This window comes from Diorhabda sublineata, chromosome 7 (genome assembly GCF_026230105.1).
Source record: "Diorhabda sublineata isolate icDioSubl1.1 chromosome 7, icDioSubl1.1, whole genome shotgun sequence".
Taxonomy (NCBI): Eukaryota; Metazoa; Arthropoda; class Insecta; order Coleoptera; family Chrysomelidae; genus Diorhabda; species Diorhabda sublineata.
This window is the reverse complement of record NC_079480.1, coordinates 31,389,265-31,415,274: the sequence shown is the minus strand read 5'-3', so window position 1 is coordinate 31,415,274 and position 26,010 is coordinate 31,389,265. Positions and strand designations below refer to the sequence as shown.

At 32.3% G+C, this 26,010-nt stretch overlaps 2 protein-coding genes across 3 annotated transcripts in view; both read right to left on the bottom strand.

The window, feature by feature from the left end:
* LOC130446644 (uncharacterized) overlaps nucleotides 1–26,010 on the bottom strand; it is a 109,334-nt gene that overhangs the window by 39,243 nt on the left and 44,081 nt on the right. The window lies entirely within an intron of this gene.
* LOC130446642 (transmembrane protein 120 homolog) lies at nucleotides 13,412–14,742 on the bottom strand. The gene has a single exon (XM_056783010.1). It carries the CDS (start codon nucleotides 14,651–14,653, stop codon nucleotides 13,562–13,564), a length of 1,092 nt encoding a protein of 363 aa, XP_056638988.1. The 5' UTR covers nucleotides 14,654–14,742; the 3' UTR covers nucleotides 13,412–13,561.

The window sequence follows — 26,010 nt, the reverse complement described above, 5'->3', positions numbered from 1 at the left end:
TTACGCCACCGTACATAAACCAATAGGATGCCACAGCTCGCCCATGCCAACATTTCCATTTGAATGGATATGTGTCGGTTCTTGGTAATGGAAATCCCTCAAATTATTAATCACTCACTTTTGCATCTATTAAAAGTAACAGTCTGGTGTGCAATTTGATCAGGAGGAATCATTGGACCTTTTCTTTGAAACTGTCAATGATTGAATCGTGATATGATTGAAAACTTTTTAACGCCACGACTGCATGCTTTAAGCTTGATTAACATGTGGTATCAACAAGACGGTGCCACATAGTACAGTAAGGATTTCTGCGAGACCTCTTTCCACAACAAGTTATTTCGAGAAATGATAATGTTGACTGGCCTCCACGGTCGCCTGATTTGTCTGCTCCGGACTTCTTTTTGTGGGGATATCTGAAAAGCAAGGTTCATGCAAACAAACCAGAAACATTGGAGGAACTCAAACAAAATATGCGTGATGACATTAATGAAATAGAGAATGTAATGAAAAATGTGCTCAAAAGGGATCGCATTTGTGAGGCTAACAGAGGCGGACTGATATTTGATTTCATACATAATTTCCGACATTAAATAAAACATTTATCAATATACGATCCATTCTCTTTCATTTAATCAAAAATTATAAGCCAACAAAGTAGTATACCTTCCCGGCGGACACCCTGTATCAATTTTGGATGACCAGAGCGTTGATCATCGTCGGTGTTCGAAGGGTCACATATTTATTACAAAAATTAGCCAAAAATGATAGATTTTTTTGATATACAGTCCCAATAACACTTTATTAATCCAAGCTTTCATTTTAACGTGCTTTATCAAAAAGGAAACATTTTAATTTCTTGAAAATGCAAATTTTCAATTCACTCTTTTTCATCATCCATCAAATTGATTGATCTACCTCTTTTTGTGAGAGTAACAACCCAAAACCAACATATAAGAGGAAATTCAACAACACAAATGTTTAATGAAAATAAGGACGTTGAAAAATACCCATAAAAAGGAAAGCTAACGATATAAAATTAAATTCTGCATAACATCTTGAAGCTCTTTTCATCATTATCATTTTCCACATAAAGATTTAGAAATGAATATTTAAACAGTAAAAAATATTAATGAATTGACTGGTTGGATGTTTCAAAATTATCGAATATAAACGAGCTATTCAAGGTTCTGCAATATAACGATCTTTACAGCACATAAGTAGATGGAATTATATTTTTATCCCTATTTGAAGCGAATATATTGATTTTTATATACATATATTTTCAAGAACATACATAGATAAGTATATACATAGTAAAAATGAAATTACAGTCTGAAACTATAACATAATTGAATTTTTTAATCATCGATGTAACCCCCTTTTGCTTTTATTATTTCGGTACACAATTTTGACATTCTCTGTAACAATTTTGACAAATAATCGTCGTCCATTTGGTTCCATTGATTTTTCAGGATATTCCAAAGATTTCAAGAAGTAGGACACTGCTTTCTGACATTCTTCCTTTCCAATTATTTCAAATACTCTTTGCACAGCTTCAAGGAATGCTTAGAAATGTTGTCATGCTGGAAGATAAGTTTTCTGCCCATCGGGAGCTGGTCAGAACCTACCTACTACATTTTCTTTCAATATTTTTCTTTAGCCTTTTTTTCAAAAACCCTTTGATTTTTACTACGTCTTTAGGCGCACTTTCTCCAAAACATTCTCAAACCATCACTGAGCATTCCATAAAACTCTCTTCCACCCTTCATAAGTCCAATTTTTATGTTTTTTAGCTCACTGTAATTTCTTAATTTCATTTTGACATCTTAAACGAGGTTTCTTAACTGCCAGCCATCCAAAAGGTTCAGCTTCTCTCAGTCTCCTTTTCACTGTAGAAGACCTCGGTAAGGTAAATCCCTAGATTCATTGATCTGATCTGCCTGTCTTAGTTATAATGCAAGTTCCTATCCATATCATGTTCAAGGTATGGACCTATCATATCGAGGATATGCAATACAGACTCTTTAGAAAAACCAAATCATTCTCGGAATTCTCCATTGGAGTAAATGTCAAAGGGATCTCTCCTATCAAGAACTAAACGTTCTATAGGTGCATCCAATAAATAGTCAATTTAATCCATGTTAAGCACAAAAAGAGACTGTCAACAAAGAAGAGAAGGCTCAATCATACATGACCACAATTGATTTTCGTAAACATACTCCAACGAGTTGGTATAGCTCTTCCAATATCAATTGCAGATTATAAAAACCCTTGACGACAATTTTTGTATTCGTTAAAAGTCAATCGAATCATTATAAATTGGACGGAATTATTTAGACAGATACACTTGGTAATCCTACTTGGAACTTAGAAAAAAATCATCGTTAACTTGCTACAACTGAATATTAAATTATAAAACGTAAAAAGACGAGTAAAATTTACCTGCCTGTAAGGGAGCTTGGCTTAAACAGGGTGCCAGACGTGAACTGCGCCCTTTTGTATTCCATCCGTTTTTGAACTTGAGTAGGTTTATCAACTGATTTCAGTTTGAATGATCAGATTGCAGAATATTTTCCTTTTTTAATCATTCGAATATATTTAAAACAACTTGCTGTTTTTGTATATCTAAATCTTTATCATTAAATTCACACCTGCCTTTATTCCTACTACACTGTGCGTTGTATACATTTATTTAAAGAAATGTATAATTAAATAATTCTCACTAATCCACGCCACTGCTTATCGCAGACTGTCTAGCAGGAATATTTCAAAGAAATTGTGTACATACGCCTTCCGACAGCTTCGGCTAACAGAAATGCATTTATGTTCACGATTCGATGTTTTCATTGCTAAACAGTGCAGATGATAAGTCCATGTGGACTGACGGTTTGTTTGGATATTTAAAAAACCTCTAACCTAAAGCAACTAAAGTCCCAAACAAGTAGTTATCACTTGCATTTTTGACGAATTTGTATAAATGTGGTGTTGGAATTTTTTTAATTGAAAAAATAATACTTGGGAGGTAAGCACGGTTTTAAGATGTTCTAGTTGGTTAATTATAAGTCTATAAATTCGTGACTGAAATACTATAAAAGTAAAAAAAGTTTATTTAGAAATATATTGAGAATTTATCATTATTATACTATTAAGGGGCGTTTAGTTGTGATAATAATGGTAAAGGGGAAAACCGAAGACGCAATTAGCGACTTTGCTTCTTTTCAGAAATGCATTTTATACGACGTCAGCGCAAAGAATTTTAATGAGCTGATTTACTTTGAAGGATGATGAGCAACAGAAGCGGTTGCTACTAGGTCTCTCTTCATTACATCGCTGTATAATTAGGGAAAAACGAATCTCAATTTGAAACCAAGCTGTGAACACGCTAAATATTTTTTTAGAAATTACGAAAGATTTGCGGAATAATATGAAAAGAAATATCTACTATCTATTAACTATCATAAATTTGCAATTTGATTACGTGTGACTTATTTGACTATTTCCAGAACCAATCGACTGGTTAAATACTTTTTATTCAAGAGAATCAGGAGGAAATTGGAAAATATCAATTTAATCTAGGAAGTATCCCAAATTTGATTCAGTATTAGTTCGAGACGAACATTTTGATGGAGCATTTAGTCAACGATGGAGATAAAAGTGAGTGGTCCAATGAAACTGAAGAGAATTATGTAAATAAATTGTTATTACAAAATTTTGAGGGCAGATAAAGGCGTAAAACAGTTTAGAAATTGTTGAATATTAATGTCTTTGGTTTTCCGATCATGATCATGATCATGATTATAGATTATCTTGTATAGTAGAGCGTTTTCGTTGTGGGATTGTGGTAAAATGAAACCCCAAAGTGTATTAACTAACACTAATATATTTTCGAGCTACAATATAAAAATATATATAAAAGTATAATAATAAAAATCACTTATATTAATTAGTTAAGAGTTGCGGCACTTTGAATTTCGTTGTTTCTTTTAAAAAACATTGGATTCGTCGATTTCAAAAATCAGTATTCAAATTGTCGCTTGATAGATTTATAGGTTCTTGATTTTAGGTCTCTTATATTTTAAAATTTGTTTTTATAAATAATTTTTGAGAGAAAGACGTTTCGACTTTTATTTAAGTCAAAATATTTTGATCCTGACTTTCCAAAATGTTCAGACGTGTGATCGTTGTCAGATGTTTAAAATTGAATTAAATTTACTTAATTCACAGCTTTGAAAAACTATTTATTAACATAAAATATAAATAAAAAAAGTGGTTTCATTAATCTGACTACTGTTCTCGTTGGATGTTAAGATTATATATGACAAGCAAGTTGATACTCTCTTAAATACTAATTCTATTGTATACAAAAGCTATAATTAATTATATTCATGGTCGCACGCCACATCAATACAAAAATAAGGGTATGTAATATAACTTATCAAATTACAAGTTGATGGAACTTCAAGTGTCTAAAGGTCATATGGAACCACTTAAGTAAGACATTGAGGACGGTCAATCTACGAGAAATCTTAATGAATGCAATGGTATGTAGAAGTTGAATAGGTAGATTTATGATTCTTCACAATAACATTTGACATTTAACATGCGAATTTGTTTGTTTATTCTGATTCTAATATTTGGGGTTTTTGAATTTTTCCTAGAAACTTCTAGTGTTCGCCACTGGGGGACATTAATTGAATATAAAATTGTGAAACTAGCGACTTATTTCTTTTTTTTTTCGGCAAATTTGATTCCAATATAAATGTAAAGATCGTTATCTTTCTATACATCTCTAACTTTTCAAATGAGATTCCTATACATGGTGAATAAACTCCTTAATTAATTTCAAAGATACACCGAGACAGTCCGGGAACATCTACTTTAACTTCAGTAATCGAATTAACAACGGCTTTTGACACGAACGGGAAAGCTCTTTCCCTGCTATCATGAAAACTTTTCGAAGCTCTAAATCAAGTGGCCTAGTTTAATAGAGCCTCAACACTCGCTCGAACTGTCATTAGAGCTAAACTGTGAGGTGCTTTCTTATATACAGTAATATATAAAAACAAAAACTCTGAAAAAAAAATTCCTGAGTAACACTAGCAAATACTTATGTACATATACAGAATAAATTTCATAAGTTGGGATGTAAGTAGATTTTGACGGTTTGTAGGAAAAATATAAAAGAAATTCAAACGGATTATGACGACACATCATTGTCTACTTTTAATCTTGTACATTTTAATTAAATAAAGAGTATTCAACTCTAGAAGAACTGTTTTTGCTGATAATTGATTTCTCAAACATTAAAATATTTTTTGACCCACAGTAACACCATCTTTTAGTTTAATATCTAACCTTCTGGAATTTAACAGAATGATAATGGTTTTCCATGAATCAAGACATTTTCCAATCTAATGCCAACCGCCATCTATTAGGATTTTAGAGAACTAACTGATAAATACACGCTAAAGTCGTATGATAAATAGTCCACTCAAATTAGACATTTTTCATAGAAATTTTTCCCTCGGCAACGAGACCAGTCAATTTTGATGTATTTTGACCGTCTGAAACTGAATTCGTTTCAGCGCAGTCTCGAAAATGGGAGGGGCGGAGATATTAACATATATATACCAAAAATCGCTTTTTCTTGCACCTATTTTGCGAGAAAACTATGCGTACCAGCGAAAAACTTAACCCAAACGAGTTGTAGATAATTTCCTCCAACTTTGCTATCAAAATTTTGCCGTACGTTGCATAGTTAATCCGCTAGAGGGTGTAGAAGATGTCAAAACTCATTTCCTGCATTTTCTGGAAAACTATGGTTTTCCGGGGAAAATAGTAAATAGCAAAGTTGTAGCATAGAAAATTCCCGACAATTTTTGTCCGAACCTTTTTTCTGAATAACGCATATTTTTATCATTATTCTAGATCTTTCTAGTCTCCCCTTGAAATCAATCTCCAACGGCGGAAGACCTATCAATTTTGACAGTCAAAAACAACCTTGTTTGAGCTGATGTGCGAGAGCGATTTGTTTCTTTGATTTTTTCAAATATTTCTGTAAAACAAATGCATCTAGAATTGAGCGTTCGTTCTACGTTGCTGAAATGCACTGGTTTCCAAACTTTTGGGACGTTACATTACTACCAATTTCCAAATCTTGTAAAAACACGAAGAATTTCAACGACGAATTAACATTTTTCGAAAAAAGGCTAGAATTGATAGGGTTAATTATCTAATAATGAAATTAGCTAAACAAATTTTCAATTGAATCCGATTGTGCTGTGAGTGGATATCAAGACAGCAAAGTTGGCCAATCGAAAAAGTGACTCCATTCGACTTTACTGTTTTGAAATTTACAGTGAAATCATGTCACTAAAACCAATCATCTCACAAATTTTATTTAGAGAACTTCCCATTCGGAGTGGCGAAAAGAATTTAAATTTAAGGATCATTCGAAACGAGACATTTACGGAGTAAAGATATGTGCCTTAGACAATATCTACTCCTTTTATACCTTATCCTATTTAGACGTATTCGAAATGTTGGTTTGCCGTTATTCAAAGGAGAAAACAACTACTTTCTTGGCTAATACCACAAAGATTATTGAATTACGTTTCCTCCGAATAACGTGATGTCAACGACAATTCGCCGAAATCCCTAATGGCTCGCAACCTCAAAGAGAGGGTCGTAACCACTGATTAGTTTCGACGTTGTTGCGCCTCTTCATAATGGCGTAACGACCTCTCTTTCGGAGTCTCTAGTCCGAACTGAAGACACAGCCAGCTGGCGCTATTAGTTGATTCGGATTAGACACTCTGAACGAGAGGTAGTTACACCATTCTGAAGAGACGCAACAACGTCAAAACTAGTCAGTGGTTACGACTCTCTCTTGCGAGCCATTAGGGATCCCAATTTCGGGGGATTGTCGATGACATCACGTCCTGCAATATTCTTCGTGGTATTAGCCAGAGAAGGAGTTGTTTTCTCTGAAGAAAGGTAAGCCAACATTTCGAATCTTAAAATTCGAAATAAATAGATATTATGTTCAATATATTTTGAAAAAACCATTGAAAAAAAAGTAATTTTAAAACAGAAGAGACCTAAACTTAAGAACATTTAGATGCATTTATATTTATAAATAGAAGCGTTTTCCAATTGGGAACGTGGCAATTAAACACCAAAGTATACTAATTTTAATATATTTCTTTCGAATACTTATGTATTCATAGTGTGAAAAATAATTAATTAAGATTTGCGGTGGCTTCAAAATGTATTAATTTTGTAAAAACTTGAAATTCATGGAATTAAAATTCAAAATGTGACGTGTGATATTTCTATCACACATTTCGAATATTATTTATTGGTGTGAGAATTCAGGTAGGTCAAATTAATAGCTGTGAGTTTACCTTCATTCTCTGAAGACGATAACTTAGTTATTGAAACGAGCGTCAGCCAATGTAATTGTGACTGTTTATGTAGTGTGGTATGTGTGTGTGTGTGTTCAGCACGAAGTACAAAAGTATAATATACGTAATAAATGTAATGAACTTCATAATAGTTTCATATTTCACAGCGAGATTTTGTCCTATGGTCAATTCCTATATCAATAACAATCACATTTTATATGTAGACACAGAAAATTTACTTAAAATAATAATTAAGTTAATTAAAACAAGTCAGAAATAATAAATATTTTTATGGCAGTAAAATCAAATTTGTGTCAAAACGTGTCTTTGAATCAATTAGAAAAGATATTGTTATTAAAGAGTTTGCCCTTGAAGGGTCTTAAAATTTGAAATTCATCAAAGAAACCTCGAGGATTTAGTAAGAATGCTTGAGGACGTAATCTAAAATCAACTTTTTAATTAAGAACGTTCGATAAAAAATTGATATCAAAGAAACGAAGCTTTTTCATTATGTAAGTAATACATAACTTCGTATAATTGGTAGAAAATGAGTTACTTAGCTAACCATAAAAAAAAATTCGGAAATTATATAAAATGTTGTAATAATTTTATTGTACCGAAATTATCTCGTTTCTGGTAATTGATAGATTCACACAACTATCGGTCAAAAATATGATTTTCTCCGTTTATATTCTACTAATCTAACTAAAACTGGTTCAATTTTGGTAACAATGTTTCTGTGCAAACAGAACATCTGATAAAATATTTCTGTTTTTGAGTTTTTAAAAAATATTTATTAGAACCAAAGTTATAGGCAAAGTAGTGTAAAAAAATGCAAAAATAAGCTGATTTCTCTTTCAATGGGTCGTGTTTCGGTCTGGGCAGATTCAATTAAGACTTTTGAGGATCCATTTAAAAAAAAATACTTTTCCCTTCAAAACGATCCTTTATACGTACCTTTTCAAGCATTTGGACAAGTTTTATAGCACGTTTTCATCAAGACTTAACGGTTTTTAAAGACTGACGGAACAAGAAAGCAAAAATTAGTCGTTTTCCAGTATTTATACCAAAATGATGTATTTCAGTTATGAGTTGATAAATATTTCGCAAGCCAAAAGTGAAATAATTTTTTTATTATGCTTTCAGGATGATTGTACCTAAATGAATGACAAAATATAAACTCTCGGCTGGATTATGAAAACGAGGTAAACTAGTGTTTTCTCAGAAGAGGATAGTAGTGAAAGCGAAAGTGAATTTTCAGATAAAGCCGACGACGATAATGACTAAAGTTAATTACCCATCGTGTACACTGTTGTTTTTTAACTTGAATTTCAACTTTTATCATATACATTTTCAGAATTGAATGACAATTATTCGATTTTATTAATTATTAATATATTTTCCCTATAACAACAAACTTGTTTTGTTGAAATTGTATCATATATATTACCAAAAAGTCTAGATCATTTAGTTAGTCTCATGAAAATTAATAATAATGAAATCTTATATGAAACATTTTAGATTTACACGCTAGTGCGTAAAGTTTTATGGAGTGGCGTACTAAAAAATGCATAAACAGCTTCGCAGAAAGAGTGTTACTAGCTTACTTTGAAACTAAATCCAAAATGTGGAAGTCTTTGGTCGACTTATTCAAAATTGAAGGACATCCTAATGGTAAATAACGACGTAGACATCAGTAAATACTCGAAACTCATTGCATGTTTGAGAAATAAATCAGTTGGCTATAGATCCAAAAAATCTAAAACATTTACTCGTGTAGCAATTGATAAATTTCTGTTGCAAGCTCCAGATGGTAAAGATTTATAAAAAATATAAAAACTAACGACGCACAAATGTCAAAACAGATTATTTCTTTTGGCGGTATAAAAATGGAAAATGCATAACCCAAGTTGTAGGTATTAATATCTTTTCAAGAATTCCCTCGCTCTTCACGACATATTTGAATTTACCTAATCCAAAAAACTACACTGGGCACACATTTCGACGCTCTTCGGCATCTCTTTTACTGGATTCCGATGGTGATAAAATTCAACTAAAGAAGCATGGTGGGTGGAAATCCAACACAGTTGCGAAGGGTTACTTAGATGACTCAAAAAAAAACAAAATGGATTCCGCAGTGAAAATTTTAACGGGCACAACTAATTCGACTTCAAACAATCTGTTCAAGATCCTACCAACAATCCAATTAGTACTAATACAACTATAGACGATGTTATTTCTTTGAACTCGTTAAATGTTTCCAATTCAAGTACCAAGAGTAATGTAACTTCTTCAATTCTTCAACAACATTATTAAAGATACAGTTATTTAAAGTCCATTTTCTGGGTGAATATTCTCCTGAACTTTTTTTCTAATGTTGATTTAATTTGAAGCTATGACATCTACATGTACAATTTTTCTCTTATTTTCTAATTATCTCTCAACATAGCCTTCGACTACAATGTTGGATCTCCATCCTCCGTGCTGCTTTATTTTCAGAATGTCCGCTCCTGAGTCTGTCAGGAGAGATGCTGACGAACTTCTGAAACAACGTCCTGTGTATCCTTCAACGTTAGGTAAACCAAGGTACCGAGCAATCTTTGCTGGTAATTTTTCAATGGTATTTATGCCCACGGGTTGTATGCTACATTTTCCATTATAATATAGAACAAAAAATCTCGTCCTGTATAGCAGGAGGCTTAATTTTTTTTATACTTTTTCAGAAGGAGGTCAACATGATTGACACAAGAAATATTTTTAGAAGTAACCATAAATTCACGAATAACGTGTGTTTTACTTACTGGAATTGTAATTTTTAAAAAGATGCCTTCATCAAATACGTCTACTTTTCGGATTAACGTCAGTTCAGCGTTCCTGCAGGCTCCCGCAACCTTTATTATCATTGCGATCAAAGGAACAGATTTATTTAATAATAAATCAAGTACTTTTACAAATATTTCGTCATCAGCTTCTTTTATAGATCTTTCTACATTCTCCTTTGTCAAAATCCGATTTTTTTGCACAGTATTCTGATGACCGTTCCTTAAGCCAATCCAGGGCGTCTCTACCTCTTGATTTTCCAGCTATTAAGCTACCCTCTGCAGCATTTACACACTCTGTTACTTCAAACGGAATGTCTGATTCGCTAAGACATTTCAAGTAATTACTTCTGACTCGTTTTGACTTATTTTGAAGAATCGTTGTTTGCCACTTCTAACACCATTTTATTCCACATTTTATTGTAATTGAAGATTCTATTAAATATTAAAAAGCGCGGAATTAGATGAAGCGTTGTACGTCAATACGTTATGAAAAGAACGATGCTGTTCAACTCGAGTAATTTGAAAAACTCGTTCAAAACATACAGTTTTTACTTAAATTTTAATTATGAGCTGAAAATTGAATTTTCGTTTTTTAACTAATATTTATTTTAGAAATAATGTAATATTAGCTTAGTAATAAATTAATAAACGTACTACATTATATTCTTAAATAAAATTATAATGTAATTTTCAATCTAGTTAATGCAACTACGCAACTATTTTCAAGGTTCTCGCTCAAGACGATTTTCACTATATTTACTCAAATTATCTCTAAATGCGAAGTATATAAGATCCGCTTTGAAATAAAAAAAATTAGTACGAATATAGCAACGAAATTTGTTGCCCTACACGGTTTTCAACATCATTCTCGTGATAGTGAATATACTGTTTACACCACTACACCAACACTAACAATTATACTGTCTGACGAGCGTTTCGATAACAAAGTTATCGTCTTCAGAGACTGAAGGTAAACTAAAATCTAATAACTTGACTTACCTGTTTTATGCTAAATTTTTCCCACCTCCCGTGAAAAATTAATTCCAGCGGGAAAACTTCTTGGTGGGAATATTCTTTGACTTCTAAACTAAAGAGTGCGCTGTAAGGAATTGGCCCATTGCCCCTATTTAAGCTACTCTTACATCTAGCAATTTCAGTGCTCTCAAATGCATCCAATAATTTATTATTGGATACATTTTTCAACAATTTTACATTATTAATATTTATGGAATGATTGTGACTGGCAGAGTGCGTGACTTGGTTATCGAAACGCGCGTGAGGCAGTGTAATTTTGAGTGTCGGTGTAGGGGTGGTGTAAACCAGAGCTTCTTAAACTGTGGGTCGCGATCCCCCTGGGGGGTCGCGAGACTACTGAAAAAGGGTCGCAAAGATCTGATACTTTTCAATCATTATAAATAAAATTTTAAAATTAGTATACACACTACGTACAAATATAAAAACAAATAAAAATCATACAAAATACTATTGTAGTTTTATTATAACTATTTTTTGAAAAAAGTGGCAATGCAAAACTGTTATGTAGGGCCTATAAATGAAAATATGGAAGTAGCATTTGAAATAATAAATACAACGTGCTCCTCGATTTTCAACTGAACGTTTATATGGAGGAGGGGGTCGTTTAAAATTTCCTAAGCTTGAAGGGGGTCGCTATATAAAAAAATTTAAGAAGCGCTGGTGTAAACAGTATATTCAGTATGAATATCCCCAACGGTTCCAGAAATTTCAACTTAATCATACTCGTGATACTCCACGTTTTTTTCATAGCATGCTGCAAGATTTGTAAACACTGTTCGTAAAATGTTGTTGCATGTATATTGAACCATTTGATCGCCAAAGAAAAATTCCAGATGTCGAAATAGCGATGTCGGAGCTATATAAAGAATAGTAAAAAACCTCGCTGCAGAAGCCTTTTAAGAGTTATGAAGTCATTATTTGAAATGTCGAAGCTATCCTCTCACAATAAAATCCTTCATCTACGTTTCTCCTCAAAGATTTTTTAATCAGTTCTACTTAGTTTAAAGTTAACGAATTACGCAAACGGCGGAATTTCTAATCAGTTCAGCCATTTTCATTAACACGTTCAGCCTCAACCAAAAATTGATTAACTTTTCCCTGGACCCAAAAAATTTTTTTGTGTTTTCACACTCTATATGTAGTATTGTAGATCCAAGGAGAAAAAGTAGTAAAAATTTGTTTGAGAGAAAAAGTGCGAAAAAATGATGTGCGTCCATAGGCTGACTCTTGGCCCGAAGGAAAGTTTACCGCTAAAACTTTCTCCAGGTCCCAGAGCGTGATGTATTGATGCATTTTGCACAGCATGCTGATGAGACAGTAAATATTGACAGACGATCAGCAGTGGCTTCTGATCAAGAGACGCCAAAACAAAAAAAAAACCATTTCCTACTGAAAAAAGATGGATTATATTACAAAGTAAGAAGGGATCGTATAAGATGAATTAGAAAAAGAAAATTATTGTAAAATCAGAAGAGAAAAAGTGATCACTTTTTGCATTGTTTGTTTTGAAAACTCACATTATTGTATTTATATTGCAATATTTTATTATAAGTTTCGTGTTTTTCAATTTGTTTTTTTATACCCATAAAAGTTAACACACGTAAAGGTAGCATAAATTAAAAATACTAATGTTGAAAAAAAAGCAAAAAAAATGCGAAAACTAAGATTTTTGGTTTTAAGATGAAATTGAAGGTAATGAAAAAAAAAACAACTGTAGGGTAATGTTCGTAGGATCCAAGACGATCCAAACAACATGTGAAATACATTTAAATACGTTCCCTTGTGTCGTGGAGAAGGTTAGAAATAAAATATGTCGTATAGGACCGCTCTGGTCTATGGGGAAACTTTAGTTGCGGTCCTACGGTCCGCACCGGTGCTCAACGTGTTAAGCATTACCATATGCAGATAATCAACAACAACCTTAAAATAGTGTCACTTCCCTCTGCTTGATTCATTATGATTACGAACGCAGCGTTAGCGCAAATAATGGAAACGGAAGTTTTTTACTTAATTTTAATTAATTTTTGTTAGTTGTTTTCAGTATATACTTCGTTTATATTCGTCGATATTCAACTCAACACAACGGTTTTATCCATTCTCATATTTTTTCTTTTATATTGTTTGTATAAATATAAATAAACAAAGCACTTATCGACAGTAAACAAAAAATGTTTGAATACTGACTTATATTTGAAAAATTTATAAATAAATTAGATTGTCTATATAAATACACTTTTATACCATTATATTAACATTTTTCAAAACATATCGCTTGTGAAAAATGATAATCAAATGTTATTATGAATCTTTGGACGACTCTTTTACGATAACTTCATCATCTCTATGACTACCCATAACAGTTTCACTAATGGCATCGTAGACTTTGGATCTTAAAATTTTGTATCTTATCAACATGTTCTTCTTAGTCTTCATAGGAATTACTCCAAGTGTAGTGTAGCTGTTCCCCAAGAAGAAGGTTAAGAATATCAAACTGAGACAGGTAACTTCCCAAGATGCTTCCGGCAGGTAACTTAAATTGAACAAAATTATAGCATTACTCAGTTGAAAGATATATCCGATGAAAAGGAATGGTAATAAAAAAGTTAATCCTCTCCACATCCACGAGTGGAATCCTTCCGCTGTTATATCCATATTCTGCATTTCTCCTAAAGCCTTTAATCTGTATAAAGTTCCTTTTTGATATTTGAACTGTAGATACTGTATAAACGCACTGTATATAGTATAATTGATAAAATGTTTTCTGAATAGTTTCCATGGTTCGTTGTAGGGCCAAACTAAGAGCAAACCGCTACTGACAATAGATAATAAATGATGAATTCTCCACCATCCTTTTATTCTAGATCCATTCACTTTTAAGATACTTTCTCTTATTGATATTGTACAATAATACCATACCAGGAATCCCATGAAAAACTTCTCCAATGGTCTGAATTCATAGAAGTATAAAATGAGTGAAAACGTGAATGCCACACAATGTGAAATAAGTTTGAATGTCTCGTAGTCTTCCTTATAACGAAATTTATTTTCTTTGGTGAAAAATGATACGTCGATGTCACCCAAAATTAATTTCAACATATATCTGTCACTTTTTTTAGGTAAACTTTGTTCCATATATTGTAATTCTACTTCTCTTTTCATGATATTTTCTTTCATTTGTTTCGTGTTTTTATCTTCTGATATTCCCTTTAAATTTTTTTGCATAATATTCAGTCTATATTTTTGATGTGCGATGTGTTTTCGGCAAATATCTTGCAGTTTGGTCAATTCCTCCACTTTTTTCAAGTACGCTGCATTGTTTATTTCTAATTGCTTGTAATCTTCTTGTAGCTCTTCCCATTCATCACAAACACTTTCTATTACCTTCGACATATTCAGTTCGTACTATGAACTAATTCGATTACCGACTTTTACTGACGAAGTGTAGTACCTACATAGATTAGATAAAACCTAATCAAGAATCTATCAGGTATATATAGACTTGAAACTTTGAACCCAAATTAACAATTAACAAGTTTTTTTTTTATTATTTTTGATAAAGCGACAAATAGTACGGTTTAATGATATAAAAAACAAAACAAAGTCAGACAACTTCTAGAAAAGCGCTAAAAATATAAAAATGTAGTGAAGTATTTCTATACTTTTCATATATTTCGGTTTTTAGTGTATATACATCACTAAGTTATAGTCTATAACTTAACTGTGTTTTTTTGCAAAATTTGAACGTGTATTTAAGAAAAAAATATTCAATAATATTATTCAAAGTATTGCCCATCTGAATCTATGACCTTTTCCCATCTTTCTGGCAATTTGTGGATCCCATCCCAAAAGAACTGCGCCGGCTTGGCAGCCAATAATGAATCAAGCCAATTTTTGATATCTTGCTCTTATGTGAACCGTATTCCAGTGACCGGAACAAATGGTAGTCAGAAGGGGCAAGGTCTGGACTATAAGACGTGTCTTGAATACTAATCCTATTGTGTATAAAAGATATGATTAAACGCCACGAGCCCACGCATTTAAAAATACATAATACTGGTACACATTTCTCAGAACAACTTCCTCAATAAAATAATAATATTGGACCCCTGATCGACCGATACCTGCCAAGGGAATTCCAAGCTACCTCCTTCTGGGAATTCAAAGTTTCCTTTCTCTTAAAACCTTCTTAATGTCTCAATCCTCTCCTATATAGATGGTGCACGTTTCAGGAAAAAAAATATCAGTTTTCAGTTAAAATAAGTGACCTAAATCATCCATTGTCCAAAATACAGCGAAAAAAATCATAGCTTCCTCATTTGTTATTTCGCGTCTTAAATCATAATCCTATTGTTTACAAAAGATATAAGAACTATATTTATGGTCGTTAGAGTCATATCAATACGAAAATAAGGGTTAGTAATTTGATAAGTTAATGGAAACTCAAGTGTCTAAGGGACATTTGGAATTGCTTAAGTAAGACGTTGGTTCCCGTCAGGGGACGGAGAGTTTACAATAAATCTTAACGAATACAATAGTGAGTAGCAGTAGAATAGGTAGATTTATGATTCTTCACAGACACATTAATATAAGACAGACATTAGTTAATCCAAGACGATACGTTAATCGAGACATTGCATAACTTAATTTATGGTCAACAGGTCTTAAATGTTCCCATCAGGAGTGGTGAGATAATTCCTCCCTTAGAAAATTTAACTGCGAAAACTAACGAGGAAGTTGAACAGTAGTCGGGTCGATAGGGTTGTCTTCTGTCGGTAGCATCCACTGGGGATGAAGTTTCTTTTTAACTACGGTTCCTCCAATTAGAATAAGACGACAATAGATAATTGTTCATACACTGGGAGTAGATTTCTTGGAAATTTTGGCCGTTGTCGTTGATTTAGGATTTTAATTTAGCTTGATTTCAAATAACTATCTGGTGGAATATTGATTAGGTTGGATTACTTCTTGGTTTTGGCAATTTAATGTAATTATTTCTATGAAAGGAAAAATGGCAATCCAATTGACTAATCGCTGGACAAATGGATGATTGATGATGATTCATGTTTCGTATCCAGTGGAGGTGGTTTTGATATTTATTAATTTAATATTCAATATTCTTGCAGATGTATTGATTCATCGTATGGGATTTGCTCATAAATACATTGTGACAACTGGTTTTTTTAAATGTTTTTGATGAATTACTGTTTTTAACAATCTAACTTACCAAATGTTATTATACATGAATGATAGTAATCGAAATTTTGGTTGAAATTAAAAGTATTCGTAATATGTAGCTATCAATTTTTATAATTTTTCTAAATGATTATTCTCTGAGTTTATTTTTATTGGTAATTTACTTTTTTTTTTAAATTTCTTGGTAGTGCAATTAACTCGTTGATAAGCGGGTTAAGGTCGTAATAAAATGTTATCTAGAAATTTTAGGGTGATTTTATTTTGCGAGGATCCGAGGATTCCAAGTAGTCTGAAGAGGATTGAAAAGAATAAAGGTTAATTAGGAAAATCGAAGGTATTTTGTAGATGCCGTTTCAAATTGTCCATGTGACTTTTTGGTTTTGAGCTGGTCGAAATCGTTTTGCTTTGTGCGCTTAAGGGTTTGTTTGTTTTTAGCTTTTGTGAGTTCTAACATATGCCTTCTGATTCTGTTAAAAAATCTCTGGATCATCATGGTTTTTAGTAACTTTGTCAATTCGTTTTTTATTTAATAATATCTTATATATTAAAAAAATTGTCCGTTCAGGCGTTGTACCCAACCGATTTGCTTAATTTTTTTTTCAATGAAAGGTATTGATGCACAGATCAGCCATCAACCATCGGATTTCATCTAATTTTCACCATTCTCAAGTTATACTCAAATGCGATTTCCCCCTGTACATTACTTATGGGAGTTTTTCATATACACATGTTCTATCCTCAATATCTCAGGCTCTATTCAAGATAGAGTCTTCGTTTTGGTTTAAGACCACTCGCTAAAACACCTTCTTTCTTTTGAGTTTTTGAACACTTAAATCGGTTGAGTTGGAGAGGAACTAGGTGCGGACATTCAATGTGGAGTTATGGATTTTTGTAGGTTTTTGGCAATTTTTCTACATTCCAAGATCTATATCTCAGGTTCTAATATAGCTACATAGTTCGTTTTGATTTAAGAACACTCGCTGAAACACCTTCTTTCTTTTGAGTTTTTGAACACTTAAATCGGTTGAGTTGGAGAGGATCTAGGCGCGGACATTCAATGTGGAGTTATTATGGATTTTTGTAGGTTTTTGGCAATTTTTCTACATTCAAAGATCTATATCTCAGGTTCTAATATAGCTACAGAGTTGTATGTAGCCCTATCACGTGGGAAATCGTTCAAAAATGTCAAGGTAGAGATTAAACCAAAGGGTCGACGCACAGCCAATGTTGTTTGGAAGGAAGTATTGTGAAATTACATAGTCTATTGTATTATGATCAATGTAGAAATTATGGCTGATTTTTTGACCGTGCCCCGATACTTTTTGTATACCTTTGACAACATAAGTATTGATTGATTTTATGAAGAAGCTATAATTATCCACATAGTCACTACTGCGGAGCAGCACGGGTCCGGACTAGTCATTATTAATATTAGAGTATAGTATTTTAGTCCTTTCTTTATGGTTTTGTGGTTGTTGATGTAGTCATTAATAAGAATTTTTTCAGTATCTATGATAAGAGGATCATCAGAGTTTGAATAATCGTTAATTACGTTTATAGGTTTTCTTTTTGTCGTTGAGTGTATTGAATGGTTATAAGCCATGACTGCATAAGACATTTTCAAATTGATAGGTGTGTTGAGAAATCCCAATACAATTTGTTAAAACTACGAAGGTAGTTTTTTGTAGAAATTTCATCAAGGACGTTCAAAACTTCAACTGGGAAAGGTCGTCGCTTAATAATAATCTATGCTGGGGTTGATGAAGGTTTTGTACATGAAGATTTGATGGAATATATGTCAAAAACTTCCAAATAACACCAAATGAAATGACTAGTAAAAAAAAAGAGGATGAAACCCATTGAAAAATGAATATAATTTAAACGAAATTTGCAGGCGATTTGAGATCGGGAAGGGAAAGTAGTTGAGTTTTTAGGGGTGTATATAGTGAAACTATAAGTTTTATGGAAAATAAATAGACAGAAAAGTTGTAAGAGATAAAAAGATGTACAGCTTTTGTTTCACATAACCTCAAAATCAATGTGAAAAATTTAAATAACCACATTTTTGGTTTTTAATTTTTATCTTTTAACGAAAACAATTTTTATTCATGAAATTTAGTGAAAACACACCTGTTTATGTTCCAAATACATTGTAGTTTATTTGATTTGAAACAATTATTTTTTCACCTTATTTTCACTTAATCATCCTAATTTTCAAACGAAACCTCTTCTGTCAAAATATCAACTTTTTTCAAAAAGTCGATGAATTTTTTGTTCGTTGGTATCTTTGGTTGGTATTTTCAGAGAAAAAATTTATTCATCACCATAGTCAATTTTGGACAAAAAAAAAGAGTTTTAATTTGATGCAAATTCTTAAGTTCTAGACTTACCGATTTTTTTAAATTAGTTCCATTGTGTGCGAATATTTGTTCGAGAATGTCATGATGAGAGAAAAAGGTTATTAGAATATTGACGATTTCGTTACTAGAAAAATTATTTAAAGGGTACGCTTGAGCGTATTTGAAAATGTGTCAAAGATTATGAGAAAATTTATTTCCTTCAATAGCAAAAGTATCTAAAAATAAATATTGAAATGGTCTCGTTGCCGTTTCTTTCATATTTGCTTTGTTGCCAAATCTCGCGATTATTTATGTAAGTTTGTAGTGAAGATGATAAGTTAATGAAGCATAAAACTCAACTGAATATTCGGTTAACAGATTTTAAATGTTCCAATCAGGAGTGGCAAGATAATTTATATTTTTTGTCGGCCGGTGTAATACACATATTTTATCACGTATTCAAAATTTTCAGTGTTTACAAAAATCTCTGCTACAGACGAATATGATCCGATTTATTATGAACGCATATTTGGTTTCTCTTTGACCACTACGTGAATGCGAAATTGTTCAAATGAACTGCGAAATTGTTGACGTAGCCAATGTGACTACTATCCATACACGGTATGTGAACAATTTGGATTTAAAATGAGTTTCGATAATAATGTTTAGTCAATGGAGCGCGAGCAAGCACACAAGAAATATCGTTTTCAATAATGGCACGGGGGTTTAGTACAAGGAATTGAGTTATTGGAAAATTGGAAAATTTACAAAATTATTTGTGCTTTTAATGTTTGAAGTAAATATATGAAATGTTACATGGGCGGAAAATTTTTTTCCCCTCGCAATTTTATTTGAACAACATATCGAGGGAGTAGCATTATAAGCTTAACCCAAAATTTGTGGGGCTATTGCCCTTGTATCCCAGCCGCCGTCTTGAAAAAAGGGGTGAAAACACGTTTTCCGCTATATCTTGGAAACTATCAATCTTACAAAAAATTTATGAAATATATTTTGTAGCAAATAACTTTGCCTAAAATTATGTCTATGTGACTTTTTGTCATAATTTCAAAATTTAAAAAGTTATGAGCAAAAAATTGAAAAAATTTTATCGAAAATTTCCTTTTTTGCGTAATAACTTTTTTTATTTCAATTTTATCAAAAAAAATGTCAGAAAAATTTTATAGAGAATCTCTTCATGAAGATTTTTCTATATAATTTTTTAAATTTCATTTATTTATAACGCTGTTACAGTGTTCCAAAGTTTACCGGGTTCGTCAATGCTCATATTTTTTTTTATTTATTTCAAGTTTAATTCATCTTTACTTTGCCAATGGTTCGAGATTTCAATTGTAAGATACGCGACGCTTTCCGGCGATGGATTGCGCGCACGCCGTCCAGCGGGAAGAGGAAGATGAAAGAACGGACACGTCGAGTGAAAAAGGAGAACAGATGATCCAGGCTGTATCTCAGAATCTAATTCAACGTCGAATGTGAAGGTTTGAGGAATGACACGAGTTAAAGTTAGAGTCATCGTTGGCAGTTCTTCTTCAAATTCATTTTCTTCCATTAAGTTTGTTATTTCCATAATGATACAGGTTTTTGGGGGGTACGAAGTTTGGAATGGCATCCAAATGTTTCCATTCATTTTCCTGTCCCAATCTTCAGGATTATAGTATTTTCCAAGTCATGATTTGACCTGGTGGTACACTCAGAGACTCGGCTGCATCCTGTTGAAGAAAAAGCGATGATAAACTGAATGAATTATTTGATACTGTCTTGGAGAATCGTTTGTATCTCATAGTGTCTAGAGAATCGTCGTTGGTCCCATCATATAAAACAGCTAAAAGGAATTAGCCAACGAAAGGTGGATATACTTTCGCATTCAAGAATAGCGCTGTACCACCATATAACTCTACGTCTACGTCTACACGTGGTAAACTATGTAGCACAAATGAAGGAATAAAATGAGGATGAAGAAACAGCTGAACCTTCGTGGCTATGTATAGTAATAATAATCGTAGAAGGCAGATGTTTATTTGTCCCCAAACGGTAACTTGGAACTTTTCTACCTGGTTAACATGCTGCTGAAAATATACACTCTTCGTAGTAATTATTCTTAGAAACAATATTTGTTTTTTATAAGGAAATATTCAGTAATAAAAAAAGTATGGTAAACATGTTGTTTTGACCCAGTTGTCATGAGCATTGACGAACTCGGACAATTTTTTTGTTCATATTTTTCGAAGCGATTTGCTACAAACTATATTTCCATAGATTTTTTGTAAGATTGATAGTTTCCACAATATCGCGAAAAACGTGTTTTTCAGCCCTTTTACCAAGATGGCGGCCAGGGGACAAGGCCTAACCTAAACCTAACCTAAGTTAAGCTTGAATTGACCGCCCCATAAATAAAATAGCATCTTCTTAAAAGTATTCAATTTGGCCTTCAAATTCTAACATTTTGTTGGATTAATAACTGATAGTGTAGAATAATAGTCCGGTCAAATTAGACCAAAAATAAGAGTGAAGCTACATAAATCCCCATCAAGCTAAAAATCAGTAAAATTGTTTAAAATACAATTGAAAATAGAATTTGAATGTTCCCCATCATTTCTGTGTATGGAAAAAAATTTATTCAATGTCAAAGGTCAAAAAAATGTTTTTTTGCGATTATCAGCAAAACAGTGAGTTTTATCATAAAAATACCTTAAACAAAAATTATAGACCATAAAATTATCTACAAAAATGAATCAATACTTTGTTCCTACGAGCCACCGTTTCTGAGATATAATAATTCAAAAAGTTATGATGTTTCAGATTTACTAAATTTTTTATATACGACAACTTTTACAACTTTTTGATTCATTATATTTCAGAAACAGAGGCTTATAGGACAGGAAGTATTGATACGTTTTTTGTAGATAATTTTATGATCTTAAATTTTGTCTAATGTATTTTTATGATAAAACTCACCGCTTTGCTGAAAATTGCGAAAAACTAATTTTTTTGAACTTTGACCTTGAATAAAATTTTTTCCCTGCACGAAAATGATTGGGAACATGCAAATTCTATGTTCAATTGTATTTTAAACAATTTTACTGATTTCCAGCTGGGTGGGAATTTATGTAACCTCGAATGTCTTAATTGACCGTACTAATAAATATTAGACATAAGTAACCACTACAAAGTAGAGGAAATGCAAACAAGACTTGTCAAAGATTGTCAAGACTTGTCAAAATTAGAAGAAATCCAGGAAAAAAATACCGAAAAAAGTAGAAGGAGCTGTATAGGATATTAAAACTTGAAAATAAATTATACATTCTTCACTTTTAACGATGATATCAACATTTTCGATACATTTAAAGTTAAATATGAAACTACACAATTATTTTGGATCATATGGCATATGTCGGGGCTTTTCTTAAGGTTTTGTGTTTGCATGAATCGTTTAGATCCGCTGGGAAGCAGTAGGGTTGCCAGACGTGCTCGGATAAAAAACCGGACAGTTTCAATTTCAAAAAGTAAAGCTATTTTATTCCATAATAAAAAGATTTAAAAACAGAGAATATTTAATATTTTTGTAAATAACCAGAAAAAAGTGAAAAAGTTAAACTTTTTTTCACTTTTTAATATATTTCACATCAAATGCCGCTGCTTTTAATAACTCCCTATTACTTGATATCTTATTTTTAAATTCGATGCAAGTACTATTTATGTTGAAAAAAATACAGAGGTCACACATAACGCTTTCTATAGAGGGACGATTTCTTTCGTTTGTCCAAACATTTCCGATAACACTAAATATCCTTTCTACAAAGGCACGCCACATATCTATTGTTTTACCTTCAAGTACGGGAAACACGGTGTGCAGTGCAGCTAGTTCTTCATATAGATCTTGGCACAATGAAATATGTGGTCGTTACAATGTGCCGGTATTATATCATTAATTTCTTTCGACTGTAATTTTTGAAAAAGGGAATTATTGACTCCACAGTTAACAGACGCCTTATCTGCTCTAAATGCTGTTACTCTTCTACCTGGCAGCTGTGTTTTATCCAAGACAAGCTGCAGAAACCTTTTGTGTCATCATCACATTTATATATCCACGAAAATTGCCTTTCCCAGTCTATATTATAATGACAAACTCTTCGTATTTTTTTAGGCGGACTTGCTTTGCTAGTAGCAAATTCAAAATTCAAGCAAATACCGGACATTTGCTTGTCCGATTTGTTAAAATTTTTTCAGCCGGACGATCCTCGGAAAAACCGAACTGTCCGATCGAAAACCGGATATCCGGCAACCCTAGGAAGCAGTCATTTCAGTTAAATGTTACTACTATTAAGTTATGATTGTTACGAAATATGAAAAACCGTTTGAGTGGAAATTACGCAATTGCGTGATGCAATATATAGTTTTTATCAATATATCTTGCTGCTATATCTATCCGGAGATCAATTCAATCGCAAATCTTTCATTATCATTTATAGTTGATTAAGAGATACTGGAAAAATCAATCCCAAAAGTGATGGGGATGATCTGAATATTAACTGCTGATCAGACATACATTTGAATGTTGCTTTTAATCAATAACTAATCATTCGGCGGCTGCTTCTGTGTGGTTAACGACTATATTGTCTATTAAGACATTCAGACGGTATTCGAATCGAAACAAAAACTGATTATTCCTGCAGCGAAGCAGAGGCAGAGACAAGCAAGTGGCTCGCAGATGAGAAACCAGTATTTGTCAAGGAATCGACATTGATATAGAGCGCATCATATGTAGAACGTAATTCAAATACTGGTACCGATATGTCTGCTCAAATTTATCCAATTGAATTATCTATGGTCTACACAGTCTACGAATGTGGTTTCACACAGACTGAACACGCATCATATAGTCTTGATCTAGCCCCGACCGACATTTCTTTGGTCGTGAAGCTGAAGGCGATGAAATTAAATAGGCGATGTACGAACATTTTGACTCTAAAGATGCATCATATTGTATGGTTTTCAAGTATTAGTCAGACGTTCTAAAAATATTTGGAAATAAAGGGAGAATACATTGAAAAATGATTACAGTTCTTTCTTTCTTTCTATGTTAGAGTAAAAACTTATTTACGGTGCAATGTATGTCTTTAAAGCTATTGCACAAATCAATTTAAGCTATATTTAATTTGTGTATAATGTATTTTTTGTATAATGTTCAATAAAAAATAAGTGTACCTAATATTATGTACATAATGCCTAATTTTTATTCTGTTAAAATAAAACTCTTTCCTTTTCACGAGTATCCTACCGGCACGCCTTTGGTACACTATTTTCAGTGTTTATGAATGAATAACAATAGGCTAAGCCCATATATTGACCCCAACCCGGGTGGTACTATCTGCACTCGATAAAAAGAAAGAATTTTACAATGAAATCAATGCCAAACTATGAAAGTGGCTTAAATATTCGTTGGGTCACTCTGTGGTTCCTTTGCATACCTAATGAGGTTTTATTACTCTATACCTTTCTGAAATAAACTATAGATACAAAGCATTATAGAATGATTTTGTATTTTTTTCATATATCAGTTATCTAAATTTTTCTCTTCGTACGATTCTCCCAATGTGATTTATTTTACTTTTATTCCGATATTCTCCAACTTCAATCGACAAATGAATTATCGTTTTGAATTGTCGATATCCTTTAAAAGTATTAGTTTGTAAACAAATTTATAGTGAAAGCAATTTTTAATGTAAGAAAATCTTAACGGTTACCATAAATGTTTTTGACAAATATTTGTTCTCTCATCGTTTCTAGAATGATTATAAGATACACTGGAACAAGAGAAGATTTATACTCCTGCCTGCAGACACGTTTTCTTATCTTTGGATAAAATATTTTGTATCCATTAGCGATATAAATTTCCAATATCGATTTTGCCAGCAACAGAAAAATCATTTGAAAATATTTATATCCTAACGTATAAATTTATACTGCGATAAAATAAATTTATTTGTTGTTTACCGAATTCTATCGTGATTTATTTACCACTACTGGAATAATGAGAATTCCACCAGATCCTCAACTATCCTGTTTTTTGATACAATTCAAATTTTTATTAAAAATAGTAGTAATTTGGATGGTTCAGTTCTTACATGGTAGACAAGTGAAGGGTTGCGCTGATTGCTACCAATTCCTAATTTTTTCCATAGAAAAGAATGGAAAATAATAACAAAAGCAGCCAAAACAAATGACAAACTAAAATAAGAAAATAAAAATTAGAAAACGAGGAGTAACCCACCTCAAAAAAAAAGGATTTGATAGCCATAATCCACAAGGGATTGAAAGGCTTGATGATAATGATCTTTTGTAGTTATAGTGTACATTTAGTGGTTGCTGTTTGCTGTTTATTACTATTTAAAAGTGTGTTCATTGATATCGAGTGAGTTTAATGAAGATTCAAGTAAGCTTGAATCATTTTTGGTCACATTGGAATTTATGCCATTCATCAAGAGACTAAAGCTAGAAGAAGAACAAGAGAAACTTCATTGTTAAAACCTTGAATTGGATGGAAGAGCTGTGATCTAAATATAGTACTTCGATGCAATATCTGAGATGTTATTGATAAATTATATTTAAATGATTTGTGGTAAAAAGTTTATAAACATAGCGACAGATAATAATTTTCGTCTTAATTTTTGTACCGAGTGGTTAACTAATAACGGATTGAGTTAGAGCTTCAGTAGAAGGAATATAACAAAAGTGGCACCGAGAAACACTTGGAAATTATTTTCAGAATTTTAGGTCCATCTATACAAGACATGGAATTAAGAAGGCAAATTTTTTGAAAATCTCACCTAATTTAGTGGCACTTTACATAAAATAATTGAATTCTTCCACAAATCCTGCGCATTTATCATTTCACAAGATCGTTTCTGCTTAGCCGATGTTTATAAACTTGATGTTGTTTGAAAGAGATTTTGTCTAGCAATACAAAATATATCAACTCTAAGCAATTTAATAAGCGACGTGAATGCTAGAGAGTGTGAAAAATTATGCAAACATACACTGTCCGCGAGTTGAGTGACGCGTTTGCTCACTTTAAACCAACAAACGCATTCCAATGAACACTTCCCAGACCATATAGACGCAGCTTGAGCAAAATGAGTTGGATTTTTTGCGTCGATACATAACTACCCAAAAATAACCGGAATTACTTTTAAATGC

Bases quoted from the DNA above. Each gene is read 5' to 3' on its own strand.
- LOC130446642 (XM_056783010.1), bottom strand. From the start codon at position 14,653: ATGTCGAAGGTAATAGAAAGTGTTTGTGATGAATGGGAAGAGCTACAA.